Source organism: Histoplasma capsulatum, genomic scaffold, assembly GCF_000149585.1.
Source record: "Histoplasma capsulatum NAm1 scaffold_4 genomic scaffold, whole genome shotgun sequence".
NCBI lineage: Eukaryota > Fungi > Ascomycota > Eurotiomycetes > Onygenales > Ajellomycetaceae > Histoplasma > Histoplasma mississippiense.
Genome location: NW_001813979.1, coordinates 2,276,636 through 2,296,212, shown reverse-complemented (window position 1 = coordinate 2,296,212; position 19,577 = coordinate 2,276,636). Strand labels below are relative to the sequence as shown.

Here is a 19,577-nt window from a genome sequence, read left to right as displayed (position 1 = left end):
AACCACACAAAAATGCTACCACGCAAAAAGAATATTAGCAAATTATTCTTCAAAAGCACCTGCTAGATGCTTGGGGAATAAAACGGATGGCTGGGTAGAGAAGGCAGAGAAAACACACGCGAATACAACTTACGGTAAGCAGTGTTAAATATACAAGTAGAAGAGGAAGAGAAACGTTGCTAGCTGTTTGGGATATATGAGAAAAAAAAAGGAGACAGAAAAAGAGATAGGATAAATCAACTTTTTGCAAGCTCTTTATTTTCAGCAGAGGGAAGAAGCAGCGGAATGTGATATTTTCTGCGGCTGTGGGGGACCGTTCAAAGCAGTGGCGGGCTAAGCAACCGAAAGGTAAAGAGGCTGTAGTTAGAGGGAATGACAGCAGAAGACAGGAAGATTTTAATGGGAGGATTAAAGATGAGGGAAAGGAGGCGATGGAGGAGGTATATGAGTAGTGGTGGTGGTGGTGGAAGATGTCTGTTGTTGGACTTTGTTGAAGTGGTGAGGAAGGGGAGGCCAAGGGAAAAAACCTGTGGAAGCTCAAAAAGGGTTTGGCCGAGTTTAGCCTGGGGAGCGGCTCCAACTTGCCAGCACTATTACTCTTGAATTCACAACGCTTCAACTTGGCTGGTTCCTCCCTTTATCCCTTGAGGCACCAATCCACTCAAAGAAATAATAAATCTTTACTGTCGACAAAGCAAACCAATCCAAGTATAAATGAATAAAGAATATAGAAAACCTACACGTTTCCCTCGCCATTCTCCCTCTTCATCATCTTCTAGAAACACTTCAATATTCCAGTTCTTCTTTCTATCTACGCTGTATGTAAGCAATATGCCATGTATATATACCTAACATACCTGTAAGGCAAAAAAAAAAAAAAAAAAAAAAAAAAAAAAGAAAAAGAAAAGAAAAAAGAAAAAGAGAAAAAAGGCAATCTAAGGCTACGTCCAGCATGAGAGAGAGGGAAACCCTGTGAGACTTGAAGGAAACAATCTGAGCCGTATACTATGCCGGATGAATTTTACGTATGTGGGTTGAAAGAGTCAGCAGCGAATCTTTTGAATTTTAGGCTTTAGCTATTTATTTCCTCAGTTAATATAATAAGAAACTTTGCCATATAGTTCTCGCTGAATCTACGCAAAATACATCCTACCATCAATTGATGTTAACATACATACATACATACATACATACATATATATATATATATATATACATCCTATCACCTTTTAGGATATTTAAGTGCAGACGGGGATATTTAAAATATGCATTTGCTGTGAAACACTACTAGCTAGTGGTGGTAAAAATAAGTTTATAGGAGGGGGACAATATCCCTGGCACAAAACAACCACACTAACACTCAAATTCAAACAAGCAAGGCCAAAATGAAACATAGGGGCATCTACATTATACTGGGTAAAATGTGTGAAATCTCATGGAGGCATAACGAGGAAATGGAGGACACCAAGCCCAGAACATAGCAGAGTGTAGGGTATTGGAAGAAGTACGATATAGAGATAAAAAATAGAAGAGAAGCTCAGAAACGTCTCAGAAAGCTGTAGGTGTGCACATGTACAAAAACAAAATAAAATAAAAAAGGGGTGGTTTATAAAAGTAGAGTCGTATAAAATGCCATTGTGGAACGCCCGAGTCTGAAGGAAGCAGAGGAAGAGAATTGAGACAGGGCGGGTATACTCGCAGATGGAACAGAGCAGAGAAGAGTAACATAAAAAGTGAAACATCATAAGGGAAAGGAGTAGGAAAGAACACAGGAATGGGGAATAGACAAGATATAAGGGAGATATAAAAAGAGACAAACAAGAATTAAACAGAGCCAAGTAGACGGAATCACGGTTAATGATACGGTTTTCGCAATCATTCATGTATGGACAAGCGTAGAGCGGTTGTTTCTTCGACGATCTGAAGTTTGCAGCAAGGAGAATGCAAAATCGAAACGAAACAAAGGCAGTCATAATTTCCCATCGTTGCTTTTCAGACGTCCGCCTGCATCTTGAAGGCCTGTTTTTCCTCATCTACTGAAGTGCGCTTGCGCATGATGGCATCCTGGCTGGACATTCTCCTGCCTAGCGCACGTTTCGACCTTCGCACCCAGAGCGAGCTTGTTGAGATTATCTGTTTTCTCGGCTGTAGGCACAAATCGCTGTTTGGAGAGGGGTTTGTTCTCAAGACGTTCTAGACCCGCACCGAGTTCTTTAATTTCAGCCAGACGGCTATCGCCAGTCATTGCGCTGGAGATCGTGTGGTCGGATAAAGCGAGGGAGGCTGTCCCGCTGATTGTGGAGAAACGTTGGGAATTGGAGACCTGTTTTCGCCCCGTGGGGTTGGGGGGAAACTCAGTATTATTATTCTTGCTCCGGCGTGGTTTTGAATGGCGTGATGTCAAGGTAGAGGAGAAGAAGGGGATTTTGAAAAGGTGGAGGCAAGAAGATTTTTGGAAAAGAGAGAGCTGGTAAAACCATACAGAAGGTGCCATTATTGGCCGTTGAGAATCTAGAGACTGTGGTCGAGCCATGAAGAAGAAATCAAGGGTTTCTGAAGGAGATGAGACAGGCCGTGCGTCAGTCACTTAAGTCTTCCCAAGTATAAGGTAGACCCTTGTTCATGGAAGGGGTTTTATATACAGACCCTAGAACCTGATGGGTCTGAGAATGGAGCGTACAAGAACGAATCAATTGGCTTGATTTCCCTGTTATTAGTATCTTGGATTTCTTCTTTCCTTTTTTGAGATTGTGTGCACTAGGTGATCGAAGTTTTGGTTGAGATCTGGTATCACAAAAGTTAGCACAGTCGGATGAGCGCCTCCACTCCAATCAGCGGAAGGCTGAAATATGTGATAGGTGGCTTGGAAGTTAAGTCACAGGGCAAGAGAGAGAGAAAGTCCTAGGATCCATGGCATAAATGTAGACTAATAGGTGAATCTTGCAGTCGCCAATCGGCGGGAAGAGAGAAAGCCCATAAAGCCGCAAAGACGCCATTTCCTAACTGTAAATTCTTGGAGAGGGGGGAAGGAGAGAGGAGGGGAGAGGAGGGTCTGACCGACAAATGAAGCTGACAATAGAATCGACGATGCCTTGACGCACGAGGGAGATGATCTTCGCCGGCTCACAGTAAGGTTACGGGCAAAATGGAACGTAGCAGATATTCCGGAAAGAGGGAGATCGGGGGCCGCGTGGACTTGGGATGGGGAGATGAAGATGGTGAAGGCGCTGAAGAGACAGAAAAGTTAGCGAACGACGTTGGCAAACAGCAGTACTGGGCCGTTTCGGGTTGCGGGAAGTCTGGTCGTACTGGTTGCGTATGGCCGTGACGCGGTAATTTTCAGGGCAGTCAAATAAAAAAACCTGCTGCGCATTCCATTTGTCCCTGCGAGTTCGTTGCCTTGGCCAGAGAGGTCAAGAAATAACTACTCATTTAAACTCTCCAATAAGTATGGCCACGCAATGAAGAATGCTACTGTTGTTGAACCTGCCTATGTCCGCTCATTCCTCTGACTACTAGTACTACTGGTAGTCAAGAATGAATGCAGGCAGTTGATACGGGCCATCTGAGTTACGCAGTACTACTAACTAGTATGTACTCGACACCTGCAATATGCCATGGCATGCAATTACTCTTCCATGCTGATTTCCATGCTCTGACGCTCAGCTCCTGCCCCTTCCACATCCCCACGGTGGTGATACGATCGGCTATGGCAATCGAAGTCCTTCGGTCTGGGAACATATGCAGGGGCTCGTTGGCCACATTTTAGCATGGAAAATTGTGGTGACCTGTCTCTTCATTTTCCTCCCGATTGTTCACGGGATCCGTAATTGTTACGGGTTGCCTGATCCGTCGTGTGCTTGTGTGCTCGTTGCCGTATTATTATATTGTTACCTTGTGTGTTCAAGGCACATGAAGTGAGATAGATGAGCGCCTCTTGAATATTTCGACCGACGTTGGTTCCCTCCATGCAGCCGGCCGATCCCTCGTTTTATTATTTACGCAGTTAAGAGAAAAGGCTGGATTGCTCGCAAGGAATTTCTCACAGAACTTGTTTTCCACCAAAAACGCCCCTGGTTTTTCAAAACCAACCTGTGCCAGGGCCAACCAATGGGATCCGGCATTTGGCGCGGTGGATGCCCCATGCTGTCGTTTTAGCCTCATCCTGCCACGTGTGATTTGCCTCCATCATCTCCAGGGGGTGGCACCAACTCGCCACAGTGTGGATGCACGGGGCATATGTCATCGGCTGGGCCAAGCTTCTTCCCGAACTTCTTCCCAAGGAATCGAATGCATTGTTGCCAGCCATTCTGTCCCATGAAGTGAGACCCTCACAAGAGGATTGTCATGGTCATGGTAATGGTACACATTTATTGGATCCTGGGCGAAGAACAGTGATGAGAAACAGAGGAAACACAGACGGAAGGGGAAGGGTCCGGACAGGAATTGAATAAACCGTAGATCTTCAATTTCTTGGCTCTCCCTCATCCTATTTCTAATTCTGTCGAGCTTGTTTGTTTACCCCATTGGAGAAACCTAAGGGGTGTCGTTTATTGCAAGGATGCTGTGCAGTAAGATATCACGCATCCACCACGGCTTGGTAGCATAAATACCTCCACCCACGGTACGAACTCGCACTCCATCAAACCTGTTTTCGACTCGATATAGACATTGCTGCGGGTCTGGGTGTGTTGCACGCTGAACAAAGGGGTGAAGCGTTCTTTCGGCCAATAAAACTTCATTTACATCACACAACTGCAGTCTTCCATTCAGCTTCTCTGCATCTGCTACGGAGTACTTTGCTTCACTTCATACATACACTGCAGTTCATGCAGACATCCATCCATCCATCTACCTACCACCACCGATCTCAATGCAAACAATAAATCGAAATAGTAGTTGCCGCAAATTTTAACCAGCAATCAGTGTTGACGTAGTAAAGTTAATGATCTTATCTTCCGCAAAAGTATTAATTACTATCCTTTAAAGCTTGCATTACATATGTAATAAGTATCAAATATTATGAATCTGGAGGGTGTCTCCTCTAGTATTGACGGCATCGATGCAAAAAGGAAGGCTTATCTGCAGGACCGGCCTTCAACCACAAGAGTGAAAGGAGGCAATTAGATAAAAGTAATTCAACTGCTAATATTGGTTCATTCAATTGCTAAAATGGGCGTCAAGTGCATGAGAAATTCACAAAACTATACTCTGTATACATGAAAAAATTATTTCACATTCGGTTTAAGTCCATAGGTTTATGCTCGACCCATGGATCGACCCTTCGTTGATATTTTTCTCCTGAATCGATGCATCGAGAACGTCGCTTTTTACGTTGGAAAATGGAAAAAGGACTGTACTGCACATTAGCTTGAGGAGCAAAAAATTTCATTTCCGATCGCGTATTCGAAATCCAAGATGATCGAAAATGAAAGAAAAAGTAAAAAGTTTCTCGCTTTTTCCATAAACCAGTCGTCTTCTTCAGATATACGCAAAGCGTCCCACAGGTTGATCCCAACTCGAAGGACATACACTGTCTGAAGTAGTACTTAATGATATCCTTCTTAGCCAATGCCTTGTTTAGCGAATAAATTCTCTATTGATATCAAAAAAGAGCGGGAGCAAAAAAATTGTAAATATTTGATGGATGAAAAGCATGCTGAAGGAAGCTTAGGCCAAATCAAGGAACTTAGATCTAATCTTATCAATCCCTTGAACCTTATTTCCCGCACTATTCTGGTTAAGCTCATCCACCAGCGTCATCCTATCAATTTCCCCCCCGCCATCTTCCCAGGTCCGCTACTTTGGCCACAGGATAAGCAATCAGATGCGGTTTGGTTAACCCTTTGCTTGCTCGACCCACTGCTGTCTACTGCTATCTACCTGCTTTCGCCATCCGCTATCTATTTTTGTCGACCTCAACAGTCAATCGCCGTAAGAGAAAAGCCGAATCCCTACAGCAAATCTACCCGGTAACGACCCCTCGCCCGCCAGCACAATGCCAAAACCAAAAACACTGCTAAAGGAAATGAAGACGAAAAAGAAATCGAGGAATACTGTATGTGTATTATGAAGAGCGTCTATCTGAATTTACTTCGCAGTCTCCATTTGGGTTTCTTCCCCAGCTACTCTTCTCTCGCGCAACGTGGTTCGAATGCTGTGCCTTCTTTTATTAAAAATTGTTATCCCCCAGAAAAATTCGATAAACATAGCATTTTTCGCCTCCCCTCCCCTCTTCTCCCAAGCTGAAAATCACCGTTCTAACTATTCCCTATTTTTTAATAACCTCCCCTCACCCACCTTTTGCCCCTACCTGATTTCCATATCCGATGAAATTAAATCATCTCCCATTAACCACAAACGCGATTAATTCCCAGGAACCCGAAAGTGCGGATGAATACCTTGCCGGTAAGCACAGATATACACATATACATGGCTGGCCCATTGCACATTGCCATTGGCCATTGCTATCCCTCCGCGCGAGCCCGTAACGAGCTATATCCAGCATAGAAACTAACCAACGACCTCAACCCATCCATTTATTTCCACCCAGCCGGCGTCGAGTTAGAAGAAGCTGGAGAAAAATGGCGAGCCGGAGACGCCGTCAAGTCCATGCGGTTTTTCATGCGCGCTATTGAAATGTATGATACAGGTCTGAGGAGGTTTCCGAATTCGTTTGATTTGGCATACAATAAGTACGTACCAAGTGTCATTTGCACAGGCTACTACGCCCCCCTTTTTTTTTTTTTTTTTTTTTTTTTTATTTTTATTTATTTTTATTTTCCTCGTCATCGAAGGAATTAGATTAAATTAAACTCGCTTCCTGGCCATTCACATTTCTTTCCTTCATAATTTATTCACATTACACAGGGCACGGATACAATACGAAATAACCCAACATCCAAAACTAGCAACCCAACTCCCTGGCCCGGCCGTCGAAATCCTCCACATCGCCCTCAAATCCCACAGACACGCCCTAACCCTCCAGCAAGATAATGCGGAAATCCTCTTCAACACCGCACAGGTATTGACGAGTTTAGCAGAGGCGATCACGGAGGGAAAACGGGCTACCGAGCAACATACACATGAAGCCCGCAAATATTTGCAGGAATCGTTGGACCTCTTCCAGCGGTGCCTAGGCGTGCAGGAATTGCGGTTTACGGAAGGACAGCATCAGCAAGTTGAGAATGTGGCCATGGCGGAGGCCGGTATCGTTGATCGCGACGAGCAGAAACCCATTTCGATAACAGATCAGCCGATGGAGGGGTCTGAAACTGGAGGTGGAAGCGGGACGATGGAGCCCACACGGTCGGAGCAGTGGGCCACAGTCATTGAGCCAGTGACCAAAGATACACTTGTTGACACCGCTGTAGCGCAATTGGAGACATTGGCTACGTTTTGCGGGTTACTTACGCTCGATCCTGGAAGCACTCTTGCATGGATAGAAGAGTATTCTGCAGACCTGCTAAGGGAGAAAATTGCGGTATATGTAGAGGGGACAGACAGGCAGAACGAGGTAGCGCTCGCCCGTGCCAAGTTCATTTCAATGCTGGCGGAAGTCTCGTTTCGGAGCGGGAGGATTGATTTTGACACATATAAGAACGAGCTGAGCGCAGCATTCGGAGATGTGAAGGATTTGTCTGCGAATCCGGGAGCGCTTTGTGGCCAAGCAGAATCGCTAGTGGCGTTCAATTCTGCCATGGCAGATTGCGACCAGCCATACAAAGAGGACACGTTCAATAGCCTGTTAACGCTACGATGGCAAGCGCTATCGTCAGCCCTGGATTCGCTTACTGCGGCGACGAAACTTCCCGAAGCTCAAAATTTACCCAAGATCCACCTTGCGAGAGGGGACGTGGAGATGTATCGTTGGCGCTTGGGTGGGCAGCCTTGGAACTATCAAGTATCCAACGCAAATGCCGCCACCCTCCTGAAAAATGCACAGACATACTATCGTGGAGCGGCTGCTCTTGCCAGAAGGGACGGATTAGACGAACAGGATCTAGAAGGGGCAGCAAAAGAAGCACTGGCCTTTGCCTTCGCGGACGACATGCAGAAAATGGAAGGATTGATAGCAAGCTCGGAAAAGGAATTGAGGCAGATAGCGGAGGATATGGTTGACGACGGCTTGGTTTCGGCTGAGGACATGGAATCGGCTTTCCGGAAAGTTGTCCCGGATGAGATCGTGTTCTGAAACCCAGTGATATAGCCTGTAAATTTTTTAAGACCCGAATTGTTGGTTATCCTCACACAAGAGATACAACTCTCTACCATATCATCCATGTTCAGCTCGTAAACGTCGAACGTAAAACACCTGCATAATATTATGAGCGTTGAGCAGCTCTGATTTCATTGTCCATTTCCTGCGCTCTTTACGGAGACCTGGTTTGCATCAAACTCTTCCGTAGCGGTTGCTGCGCCCTCCACGTCGCTAATGACGGCTTCAAGGCCCAGACAATAATCGCTCAATCTCCCGTCTCTGAGACTCGATTTTCTCAGAAAGCTGGACATTCTCCTTTTGCACCCTTTCCAGCTTCGTATTTAGCGACGACTGCGCTTCTGCGAGATACGGCTCAAGGTGAGCTTGGTAAAGCTCGTTCGCGCCGAGAGTGTGAGGACTATAACAAAATCATTAATTAAAACAGGCCACTTTTGTTATTTCCAATGTAAAACCGATTTGGATTTTCAGGGATGACACTCCACAGAAAAGAAAAGAAAAGAAAAGAAAAGAAAGGAACAGGAACAGGAACAGGAACAGGGAAATAGGTAAGGAAGAGAAAAGCAACTCACGGCACACTCGCCTCCCCCTCCCCATTCTCCCGCCTCAGCCTCGCCTCCCCAACCAACCGATCCAGCTCATTCAGGCCCCTAACCACCTCCCTCTCCCTTAACACGTCCTCAAACTCCGCGCGCGCGCTCTGTTCCAGCTTCGCATTGAGCTGCCTCCATAGCGACTCGAGGCTGAGCGGGACATGTTTGGCTGGCGTGGGAAAGCAGGCGGAGAAGTTCGCGTAGGAATTGGCGCGGAGGGTGCGCAAGAGGGCTTCGGAGAAGACTTGTTGGAGGCGGGAGGCGCGTGGTCCGGGGGTTAGAGGGATAGGGGCCGGGGGAGGAGGGGAAGGCGAAGCGGGGTCTTGTAGTGGTGGTGGTGGTGGTTGTTGTTGTTCTTCTTGCTGCTGGGTGTGGCCGTTTGGCGCTGAAGAAGTTTGTTCTGGTGGCATTTTATTTCCTCTGAAAGGGGAAATCAGGAGATGTCGCTCACGTATTGAGCGATTGAGGGATTGGGAGGATGAGGGTGGAGTTAGATAGGATTGCGCGTGACGCTTTGCGAGGTTGCGCGAGATCACATGACTTAATTTGGATAAAATATGTGTTTCCCAGAAGGTTGGAGAGTAATTTACTAGAATAAAATGCAGATTAGTGGCTACATGATCTTGAATATTCGATACTTACACTCTCTAGAAGTCTTTCATTGTATAATCTTGCGAAATCAGCTTCAACTCTGACCAGAGACGAAGCCTGATCAATCCCTAACCTGAAACCAAATATCAAAAATCAAAACTAAAGCGGATCCAAGGTCATATCATGACCAATTAAAACTGCATATGGAATTAAAGAGTTCCCACATTAACATAAAAAGATAGATGCCCATCGTAGGTTATGAAGTAACACGAAAATAATAGATCCCCCGTCCAACGACAAAAAACGCCGCGCTGCTCAGTCCACCCTCCATTTACCTAGTCGTCAAATCAATCAATTAATCCAACATGTCAAGCCTATTGGTTCAAGGAAAAGCGGGGGGAAACGTAGATAGAAACTGAGAGAAAGCCAAAAAACCTCTCAATAGCCGCTTTGCGAAACAAGTCCTGATGCCCCGTACCCACCAGCCGACATCTGCTGCTGTTGTTGCGCGGATTTCTGAGCCTGTAGCTGGTTCAAATCCTGAAACCAGCGATGGCGCAGCGCATCAGCAGCACTGATGCGCATTTCCGGCCGAAGCTGCAACATGCGACTCAACAAGTCCAATCCCAACTGGTCGATCTGTGGTAAGATTAGGCGGAGATCCTGTGTCGCATAGACCTGGAAGTTGGGTTTGTACTCAGGGAAATTGGAGATACCGGGCCACGAGCGCTCGGAGGGAGTGCCCATTAGACGGAAGATCTTTTGCAATTGGTCCTCGTTCGTTGTGCCGGGGAATAGGGGGCGGCCTGTATACATTTCTGCCATGATGCAGCCGGCGGACCAGATGTCGATGCTGGTGTTGTATGTCCTGCTACCCAGGAGAACATCTGGGGCACGGTACCAGAGGGTGACGACTTCATTGGAAAAGGTATTTACGGGTATTCCAAAGGCGCGCGCCAGGCCAAAATCACCCAGTTTCAGCTGGCCCTTGGTGTTGATGAGGAGGTTCTGCGGCTTGAGATCGCGGTGGAGGACCCTGTTTTCGTGGCAAAATGCGATGCCGCGGAGCAGCTGCTGCATGAAGGATTTAATGGTGACATAGTCTAGTTGGCCGCGGTCGCCGCGTGAGTCCATGTAGCGTTTTAGATCCTTGTCCATGAACTCGAAAACAAGCATGAGTTTGTTCTCTGTGTGGATGACGTCGTAGAGGGAGACGATGTTTTCGTGCTTTAATTCTTTCATGAGTGATATTTCTCGGATGGCTGTTGATGGTGTGCCTTCCTCCGAGTCTAGGTGGATTTCCTTCAGCGCGACCATCTCGCCAGTCTGGCGGTTGCGCCCTTTGAAGACCTATTCACACAAATATCACATTTTAAACAAAGTCCATAGTAAGAAAAGTAGGAAGCGGGTGAAGGGTTAAAAAGGATCGCGTCACATACTGTAGCATAGGTTCCTTCACCAAGCTAAATGAGAAATACGAGTTAGTTTAACTTCAAAAGAAAATCTTCGGTGAAATAAATTTCAAAACCAACAAGCCGCATACTTTCTCAAGCTGCTGAAAAGAACTAGGTGGTTGTCGTTTGTCCATTGTACTGGGCGCCGCTCGTGCTGGCGACGGACGGAAGACTGGATCTTGAGGAGAACGATGGTTTGCCAGAAAAGTGCTTGGAGCGACGAGCGAGGAAGCGATATTTAAATAAGAGGCCGTCGTCGCAGCAGTAACGGCGGCGGCGGCGGCGGCGGCGGCGGCGGTTGTGGATGACGAATGGTGAGGAAGTTCCTGGTGTTCTATGGATTGGGAGGGTGTGGAGGGGTCCATAGCAAGATTGTCGCGGGGTATATTTGTGTTGTGAGAGGGTTGGAGTCATCCCCTGTAACTAACCAGGTTATGTACCCCAAGGTGCTATGCTCAACAAATGGCAGACGATAGAGGGTCGGCCTTGAAGTAGCAGGGCCATGTCTTCGGGTGGATGCCCCGAAACTCCGCGAGAGCTGCTGGCGCTTAGGGTTTTGGTTCTTTGGCTCAAGGGGCATTTAGCCACCGGGTGGGCGATTAGGTTTTAAGTGGAAATGTCGGGATTCTTCTGGCCTTTCATCTTATGAAAATTGCCGCCCATTCTTTGATTAGATGTTTCAGAAACTCTTGAAGGTGTCCCATAATATTGTATATAAATAGCTAACAGGCTTTCCAGAGGAGTAGTGCACAGAGGTCTATTCAAACAAGTGTTTTGCATTATTATCGTCTTATTTAAAAAGAAAATTTAAAAATAGGAATTTAAACCCCTGTAGTTTCAAGAGGCCCCGTTGCTGGCCAAAATAAAACAATGAATGGTTCCTCTATATTAAACCAGAGAGACTGGGTCAAGATGAGCAGCAACCTGCGGAAGAACAAACTCCGCCCGCTCACTACATCTCACACGCATCGTTGGGTCAATGAATCCATTTCCATCCGCCTCCTGGAACAGTCTAGCTTCATTGCGGACGCCCCCAACATTCAAAATTCCAATCGACATCCCCCGCGCGATGGCGCGTTCCACAAATCTCCACGCGGAGAAGGTTGCCAGGCTACTCCCCAGCACAAGAAGTTTCCCCGCCTCATCGACCGCATCTTCAGCTTGCTCCTTGACACGCTCATCGACCGATTCTCCAAACATGATCACAGCCGGTTTCAGTATGCCCGCGTTGGAAGTGGGAGAAATGGCCCCATCGGGTTCCGCCTCTACTCTTCCCTGCGTGCCGTCGCGGAGCAAGGGCGGATTCTCCAGGCAGTGGGGACACGGCGGATAGCGGAACTTCGAGTACGGGGCGTTGGGGAGATCCACGTCGCCGTCTGGATTCATCTGTAGCCCTTTCTTCTGCTGTTCCTCCCGGTCATGTGTATCCAAGGCGCCCGTCTTCGCAATCTGTTCCAAAAACTCAGCCCAGGCTGGATTAAGCCGTAGCAACACGGCCTGGAAGTCTTCCCGCGACATTGGCCGGCGACAATTAACGCATACAAGCGAGCGTAGATAGCCATGCAACTCGACCACTGGGATATGCGGGTGGGCCTTGGAGTGGAAGGAATCGACGTTCTGCGTAATGACAGAGGATATATAACCCTTCCCACCCAGCTCGCCAATAGCTGCATGTGTATCGTTGGGTTTGGAGTTCACGAGCGTGGGCCATCCGACAAAGCTGCGGGCCCAGTACCGCTTCCGCGCCTCGTGCTGGGAGACGAATTCGTGGTAGAAGATGGGGCGGTAGGTTAGATTTCGTCGGTAGGTGCCATTTTCCCCACGGTAGTCTGCGAGGCCCGAAGCGACGGAGATGCCAGCGCCTGTGAGCAGGACAGTTAGTTCGTTGCGGCCGACATCTGTGCCTCTGAGGAGGGGCGGGGGAGGGGCGGTGAGGAAATTAGAGATGGCATCGATTGCGCCAGAGATGGAGTTGGCTGAGCGGGGGTATATAAGCGGAGGAGGGAGAGGGCCCGTGAAGGGGATTCTGATCAGGGGCCTCGACATGAGAAGAGCGGCATGTTGGTGTTGCGTAGGAACCACGCTGGAGAACCGTGATCGATGATGGTAACTATTTATTCAGCACATCAAGGACTTTGAACCCTTGTTTAGCTCCGGATCCCAGAGGTAGAAATTCTACTCCCTACCTAAATATAGTTTACCAGTTAGCTAGCTAATAAGAACATCGGTGTTATTAATTGACTGCTTATTTTGTTGCGGTAGTCAGCGGTTATGAAAGTTCCAACGTGAGCTGGCGTTGGGGAATGGTGTGTGGTCTGATCCTCGGTGCTGTGGGCATCCGGAGCTGGATAGAGGTTGTTGCGTCGTTCCTCTGCTTCAAATATTCTATTCAAAAGCTCACCGAATTCTGTCTTCTCTTCCTCTGAGTGCTACGTAAGTAACTAACTACCCACAGCCTAATTCTCATCCGATTTATTTCTTCTTAATAGTAACCAGTGCGGAGGAAGCCTTTGAATTCTGCATCCGAGGGCTGGCGGTAAATAATGGTACCCTGTCTCGCCTGCTGGCTTGTCGATTTATCTTAGCTCCGGGAGCTACATTCAGAGCTATTTCTCGAGATCATTTGTTAAATACCTTTTCTTTATTATCTTGTATATTATTTTCCCAGACAAGATACCTACTATTCCAGTCGGTCGATGCTGCGACTCAGGTCATGATCTTACCGCAGCCTGTGGGTTGGAGGGGCCGAGTCCGACTGGCCAGGTTGCGCCTCAAGGCGCCTCTTCCCATTGTGCTGCATCACGAACTCTCGCTTCATTCTCGTTGCATACAGGTTCCACCGCCCCTGCAACTGGCCCAGGTCTCTCCTCCACAGCCTGCTGTTTCAAGACAATTCCCCAGATCGTTAAAGCAACGTGTCTCGCCCTATTCCAATCCCACCGCACAACCCTTGTCCTATGCCCACAATATAATTAACACCAGATTACCACCTCTTCACCCTTCCATCCTCTGCCAGTCCTCTCCACCTTTCCTCGCATTCATGACGACGACGCAAACGAGATCCCACGGCGGGCACAGCCACGGCCATGGCCACGGCCACCACCATCATGACAATGTATACTTAACATCCAAGAACAAAAACGACCCTGGTGTGCGGATCACGCGAATCGGCCTCCTCACCCAACCTGGTCCATGGCAATAGGAAAGGGATTTGGGGGCTACGTATTCAACTCCTCCGCATTAATAGCAGATGCCTACCATGCTGCCACAGACCTTGTGTCGGACTTCATGACTCTTGCCACTGTGTCCCTATCGCTCAAGCCGCCAACCTCACGGTTTCCCTTTGGCTACGGGAAGGTCGAGAGTCTTGGGGCTCTGGGCGTGAGCAGTTTGCTTTTGTGTGGAGGTGTCCTGATGGGCTTAAACGCGGCGGAGGTTCTGCTCACGCAGTTTTTCCCAGCCATTGCTGAGTCGTTCGCGCACCTGGGGTTACTGGGACACGGACATTCCCACAGCCACAGTCATGACCATGAGCTGCTGGGGCCGAATATTAATGCGGCATGGCTTGCGGCGGGCTCCATTTTAGTGAAGGAATCGTTATACCATGCCAGTAAGTCCATTATCACCGTATTCCCGTAATATCTAGCAAAAGGGACTGACATTCATGACCCCTCGCGCCCCTAAACAGCTATGAAAGTTGCTCTCCAGCGAAGATCCTCTGTCCTGGCATCGAATGCCATTCACCACCGCGTCGATTCGCTCACAAGCTTCGTCGCCCTCCTCACCATTGGCGGCGCCCATATCCTCCCCGACGCTTCCTGGCTCGATCCAGTGGGCGGGCTGATAATTTCGCTAATGGTCATTCGAGCCGGATGGGGAAACACGAAGACCTCATTGTTGGAGCTAGCGGACGTTGCTATCGATGAGGAAATGAACGCGTCTGTGGAGGAATCGACTCGGAAAGCTATAGCGATGCTGCCGGATGGCGGTGGGAGCGAGATAGAGATCCGGGAGGTGCAGGGGATTAAATCGGGTCAGAATCATCTCATGGAGATCGAGTTGGCAGTCCCCAGCTCGTGGTCTGTTGGACAGACACGGGTGGTTGAAGAGGCTATTCGGCAGCGCGTTGGTTCGCGGGTTCGAGGTGTGAAGCGGCTAAAGATACGGTTCACACCGAATACGGAGCGGGATGCGAGCTTCTTCGAGGAGTTTATTGCGCGGGATGCGAGCCCGCGCAGCAGCCCAGAACCAGAAGACGACGAGGCTAATGGATCTGTTCACCATAGTCACCATGACCATGTCAAAGCTGGGGCTGTAACTTCGGAATCACAGGCTGAGAATGAAGGGATGGCCAGTAAGCGACGCTAAACCTTCTATATCCCATCCATATTCTCGTGAAGCGAAACTCCCTTCTTGGCCCCTTTTTTGTTTTTATTCTTGGTTTACCGGACCTCGTCTTTTCACAAAGGTAAATGCTGTGTCAAGTTTAGGCCAGGGAAAGATTATATATCCCTCTGGGACACTCAACCCTCTACCCTCAGCTCGAGAATTTCCACTTTTTCCTTGTTCCCTCCGGGCAGATTGTCCACATAACAGTTCCTGTAAATCATACACCGTGGTTTGAGGCGAGTTGACCAGTTTATTGGCAACGATCAGTAACAATAAGAAGATTGCAAAAAAGAAGCAAAGCTACATGGTTTACTGGCGTTCGAAGAGGGGTTTTTTTTTTTCATCTCCATGTTATTTTCTGATAGTATCCTGGGCTAGTTTGGTGTCTTCGTTTTCGGTGGCTATCGTAGTCGTTCCTAATTGATTCATTATTTTCACTCCCCGCGGATCAAAGATAAATTTCAAAGCCTTTTTGTCAGATTACCCCATATACAACGGACAGTCGTTCTCTTTGTTGAAAGGGAATAGCTCTAACAAGCAATTGGGCGTCATATCATCTATGGCGAATTTAGTTATTACAAGATCTAGTTATGTTGTAACCTTGTATTTGCGTTCAGCAATAAAATTTTAACATCAAAACCAATGTCCCGCTTCAATTTTCATGCGACCTCAAGTTTTTTAGTCCTATGACGTAGTTAGTCCCTTCATTGAGCTATCTCCACCAAACCAAGCATATCCAACCATCGAGATCATGAACTAAAAAAGAGGAGTCTATGTACCCCCCACAAATCTTCAAATCTTCCATATTAACATATATACACATGTAAGAAATGGAACCTCAAGACGAAGGAGGGCCCCTCTACATCGGCTTCGACCTCTCCACCCAACAGCTAAAAGGCCTGGTCGTAACCTCCTCCCTCAAAGTCATCCATGTAGCTAAGTTCGACTTCGACGCTGACTCGCGCGGTTTCCCCGTCGAGAACGGTGTGCAAACCAACGAGGCCGAACATGAAGTCTTCGCACCCGTCGCAATGTGGCTGCAGGCGCTGGATGCAGTTCTGCTCCGCCTGAAGGAGCAGGGGATGGATTTTCGGCGTGTCAGCGCCATCAGCGGCGCGGGCCAGCAGCATGGCAGTGTCTATTGGAATTCAGACGCGGAGAAGATTTTGGCTGCCTTGGATGCGGGGAAGGGGTTGGAGGAGCAGGTTGCACCGGCGCTGTCGCATCCATATAGTCCGAATTGGCAGGATGCGAGTACGCAGCGGGAGTGTGATCAGTTTGATGAGTATTTGGGGAGCCCGGCGGAGTTGGCAGAGGTGACGGGGAGCAAGGCTCATCATGTAAGGTGTTTTTCTTCTCTTCGCTGCTTCTTCTTTTATGCTTTTGATGGCAATAAAAATTGATGCTTTGCTATTTTACTTCATTGTTATATCTCAATGGCTATACTAATTTAGGATTCCTTTTCAGAGGTTTACAGGACCACAAATATTGCGGTTCCAGCGTAAGTATCCGGATGCGTATAAAAGAACTTCGAGAATATCACTCGTCTCGTCTTTCTTAGCGTCTCTATTTCTAGGCAAGATTGCTCCCTTTGATATCTCGGATGTATGCGGGATGAGCCTATGGGACATTCAAAAGGACCAGTGGAATGAACGGTTACTTGAGCTATGCGCAGGATCGTATGGGGTGGCCGATTTAAAACAGAAACTAGGGGAGGTGCCAGATGATGGCGGCATGCGACTGGGGAAAATTAACCGCTACTTTGTCGAGCGGTACTCATTCAACCCGGATTGTGTGATAACTCCTTCCACGGGAGATAACCCAGCTACAATCCTGGCCCTGCCCTTGCGATCAGGGGATGCAGTGGTGTCCTTAGGGACTTCAACCACCTTCCTCATGTCGACACCGGAATATAAAACAGACCCCTCGACGCACTTTTTCAACCACCCAACAACACGGGGGCTCTACATGTTCATGCTGTGCTACAAAAACGGCGGCCTAGCCCGAGAACACATCCGCGACGCTATTAACAATAAGTTTAGCAAGGACTCCCGATCCCCTTCTACCTCTGCTTCCAACCCGTGGAATAACTTTAACGAAGCAGTCTTCCAGCGACCAGCCGCTGGCCAGAAGACAGATGCCGATCTAATGAAATTGGGCCTCTTCTTCCCCAGGCCTGAAATCGTGCCTAGTCTCCGCAACGGCGAATGGCGCTTCAACTACGACTCAAACAAAAAGACGCTACATGAATCCCAACAGGGCTGGGACAGCCTATTAGATGACGCACGCGCCATCGTTGAGAGCCAGATGCTTTCACTACGTCTGCGCTCCCGCGGCCTAGTTCACAGCCCATCCAAGGACGTGCCCCCCCAGCCCCGCCGGGTCTATCTTGTCGGTGGGGGGTCCCGTAATACAGCCATTGCCAAAGTGGCCGGAGGGGTCATCGGTGGGGTTGAAGGGGTTTACAAGCTGGATGTTGGAGAGAACGCGTGTGCGCTCGGGGCGGCGTATAAAGCCGTCTGGGCGATGGAGAGGGCGCCGAACCAAACGTTTGAGGATTTGATTGGGAAGAGGTGGAAGGAGGAGGAATTTGCGGAGAAGATCGATGAGGGGTATCAGCCTGAGCTGTTTGAGAGGTTTGGGAAGGCTGTGGAAGGGTTTGAGATGATGGAGAAGCAGATTCTGAGGCAGGAGGGGGAGGGGAGGAGTGTTGGTTAATTGTGTCATTCCCCGTTCTGCTCTCCATCCCAGTTTGCTGGACATATTGTGCGATCTTTTTTCGTCAGGAATTATGGTAAACCACCATGACTGAGCGAGGTTACCCCTGAGCCCCGGCGTTGTTTGTTTATTATTTGATCGTAGAGGTTTGGTTGCATGCGGAGAGTATATAATAATGATTTTCCAACTTATCTCATTCTAACAGTCCGTCGCAAATTCCGCCTATCTCCCTTTTCTTCAACTTACTGGGTATAATATAGTGTGCAATACTGCGCGGTTATATTCTGGAAGAGAGGTGAGATAAAAGGTATAAAAATATAGACAAAAATATAAGTTGAGAGCTTCGTTAACTGACATTTGGTGATTTGGGACGATAGGAGCTATTAGAACCCTGGCCCCTGAAAAATCCTGATGCTGACTGTCTCATCAACGGGTCATATCCGAGACCTGGAGGTGCAATCTCTTCATATTCCAACCGATAGCTCCTTGAGGATACAATGGCTATGAAGTTGAGATCTTTGCAAAGTATCCAACTCTATTTTGGGCGGTACTCACAGCCACATGCTCACCTTGCTGATATGGAGACTTTGAAAAAATCCTGTCACTCGTCATATAGATGTGCCAGCTGAAAAATTGAAGCCCTTCTCCCTCACTACTTGGCGAGAGATTCCATGGGGACAAGGGGTTTGTCTTGAATATTATGAAACTCGACCCAAGGTATAGGCCAACAGCAGCTTCACAGTCAGATATCAGATAAATCAAACCAATCTTTTATCAAACAATCTCAGCTTTCTCAATCATCTATATCTCACAGTGAGCTCATTATATTCTCACAATCACTTAAATGATTCAAGTCTTCAGTTATTGACAGCTTGGTAGTAAATGATTTTCAATCAGGGTTCTTCAAGCTAAGCAAAGTGAAAAGGGGCTCCTTTCAAAGATAACCGGCTCAATAAAATATAGGCAGATCCGCGTTTGGATTGTCTTTTGTGGGTGCTTGTGGAGGCGAAACGACTGAATCCTGCAACAGCATCGGAATGCATTATTTATCTCCCGACTGGTCCGTAGGATTCAATTGAACTCTACTGCCATCCGAGAGTGGACGACTTGTACAGAAAGCAGCTAAAGGCTGAACAGGAGTCGACGGCTATAGGCCTGCAACCGAAGCTCGATGAGCAGCTGCATAAAAGCAGCAACGCGTGGCGTGGATGCTGTTCAGGTAAAGCTGAATCTCGTGGGGATGCCCTCTTATATGCCAACTTCAGGGCGTCGCGGCACAGCTGCGGGCTTGATTTGCTGCACCACTGCAAGTGGACTGATCATAGCTTTGGATAGTCTTCAAACAACGACCACCGCTTCTTGTTGTAGCTTGGTAGCATATTGCAAGGAGGTCTGCATGGAGAAGGCAGTTGCTGTTGGTCCATTTGGTACAGGACATTGTGTAGTTTGGGTTGTGCTGCCCATCTTCTCAGTCCGAAGGCTCAATGATGTCCGCTTGTAGGTGATGCAGCGGACTTTCTGATTCGAAGACAGTGAGCTAATCAAAAAAAAAAAAAAAAAGGCGCGTGTATCGCAGGAGAATATCTTAAAGCACACGGTGGCTAATGAAGCAGT

General features: G+C 47.9%; 6 protein-coding genes across 6 annotated transcripts; 3 read left to right on the top strand and 3 right to left on the bottom strand.

Moving 5' to 3' along the window:
* Nucleotides 1-2,029: 2,029 nt before the first annotated feature.
* On the bottom strand, nucleotides 2,030-2,494 carry HCAG_04682 (predicted protein; the record flags this gene model as incomplete). Its single annotated transcript, XM_001540792.1, has 2 exons — nucleotides 2,030-2,323; nucleotides 2,483-2,494. The coding sequence occupies 2 exons, from the start codon at nucleotides 2,492-2,494 to the stop codon at nucleotides 2,030-2,032; spliced, it is 306 nt and encodes a 101-aa protein (XP_001540842.1).
* Nucleotides 2,495-5,998: 3,504 nt separating this feature from the next.
* Nucleotides 5,999-8,194, top strand: HCAG_04681 (conserved hypothetical protein; the record flags this gene model as incomplete). Its single annotated transcript, XM_001540791.1, has 4 exons — nucleotides 5,999-6,058; nucleotides 6,378-6,408; nucleotides 6,554-6,695; nucleotides 6,871-8,194. The coding sequence occupies 4 exons, from the start codon at nucleotides 5,999-6,001 to the stop codon at nucleotides 8,192-8,194; spliced, it is 1,557 nt and encodes a 518-aa protein (XP_001540841.1).
* Nucleotides 8,195-9,840: 1,646 nt separating this feature from the next.
* Nucleotides 9,841-11,221, bottom strand: HCAG_04680 (negative regulator of the PHO system; the record flags this gene model as incomplete). Its single annotated transcript, XM_001540790.1, has 3 exons — nucleotides 9,841-10,752; nucleotides 10,842-10,865; nucleotides 10,946-11,221. 3 exons carry the CDS (start codon nucleotides 11,219-11,221, stop codon nucleotides 9,841-9,843), a joined length of 1,212 nt encoding a protein of 403 aa, XP_001540840.1.
* Nucleotides 11,222-11,744: 523 nt separating this feature from the next.
* Nucleotides 11,745-13,646, bottom strand: HCAG_04679 (hypothetical protein; the record flags this gene model as incomplete). Its single annotated transcript, XM_001540789.1, has 3 exons — nucleotides 11,745-12,966; nucleotides 13,080-13,278; nucleotides 13,580-13,646. 3 exons carry the CDS (start codon nucleotides 13,644-13,646, stop codon nucleotides 11,745-11,747), a joined length of 1,488 nt encoding a protein of 495 aa, XP_001540839.1.
* Nucleotides 13,647-14,048: 402 nt separating this feature from the next.
* On the top strand, nucleotides 14,049-15,224 carry HCAG_04678 (conserved hypothetical protein; the record flags this gene model as incomplete). The annotated part of the gene is made up of 2 exons (XM_001540788.1): nucleotides 14,049-14,466; nucleotides 14,545-15,224. 2 exons carry the CDS (start codon nucleotides 14,049-14,051, stop codon nucleotides 15,222-15,224), a joined length of 1,098 nt encoding a protein of 365 aa, XP_001540838.1.
* Nucleotides 15,225-16,075: 851 nt separating this feature from the next.
* Nucleotides 16,076-17,963, top strand: HCAG_04677 (hypothetical protein; the record flags this gene model as incomplete). Its single annotated transcript, XM_001540787.1, has 3 exons — nucleotides 16,076-16,585; nucleotides 16,700-16,746; nucleotides 16,781-17,963. 3 exons carry the CDS (start codon nucleotides 16,076-16,078, stop codon nucleotides 17,961-17,963), a joined length of 1,740 nt encoding a protein of 579 aa, XP_001540837.1.
* Nucleotides 17,964-19,577: the final 1,614 nt, after the last annotated feature.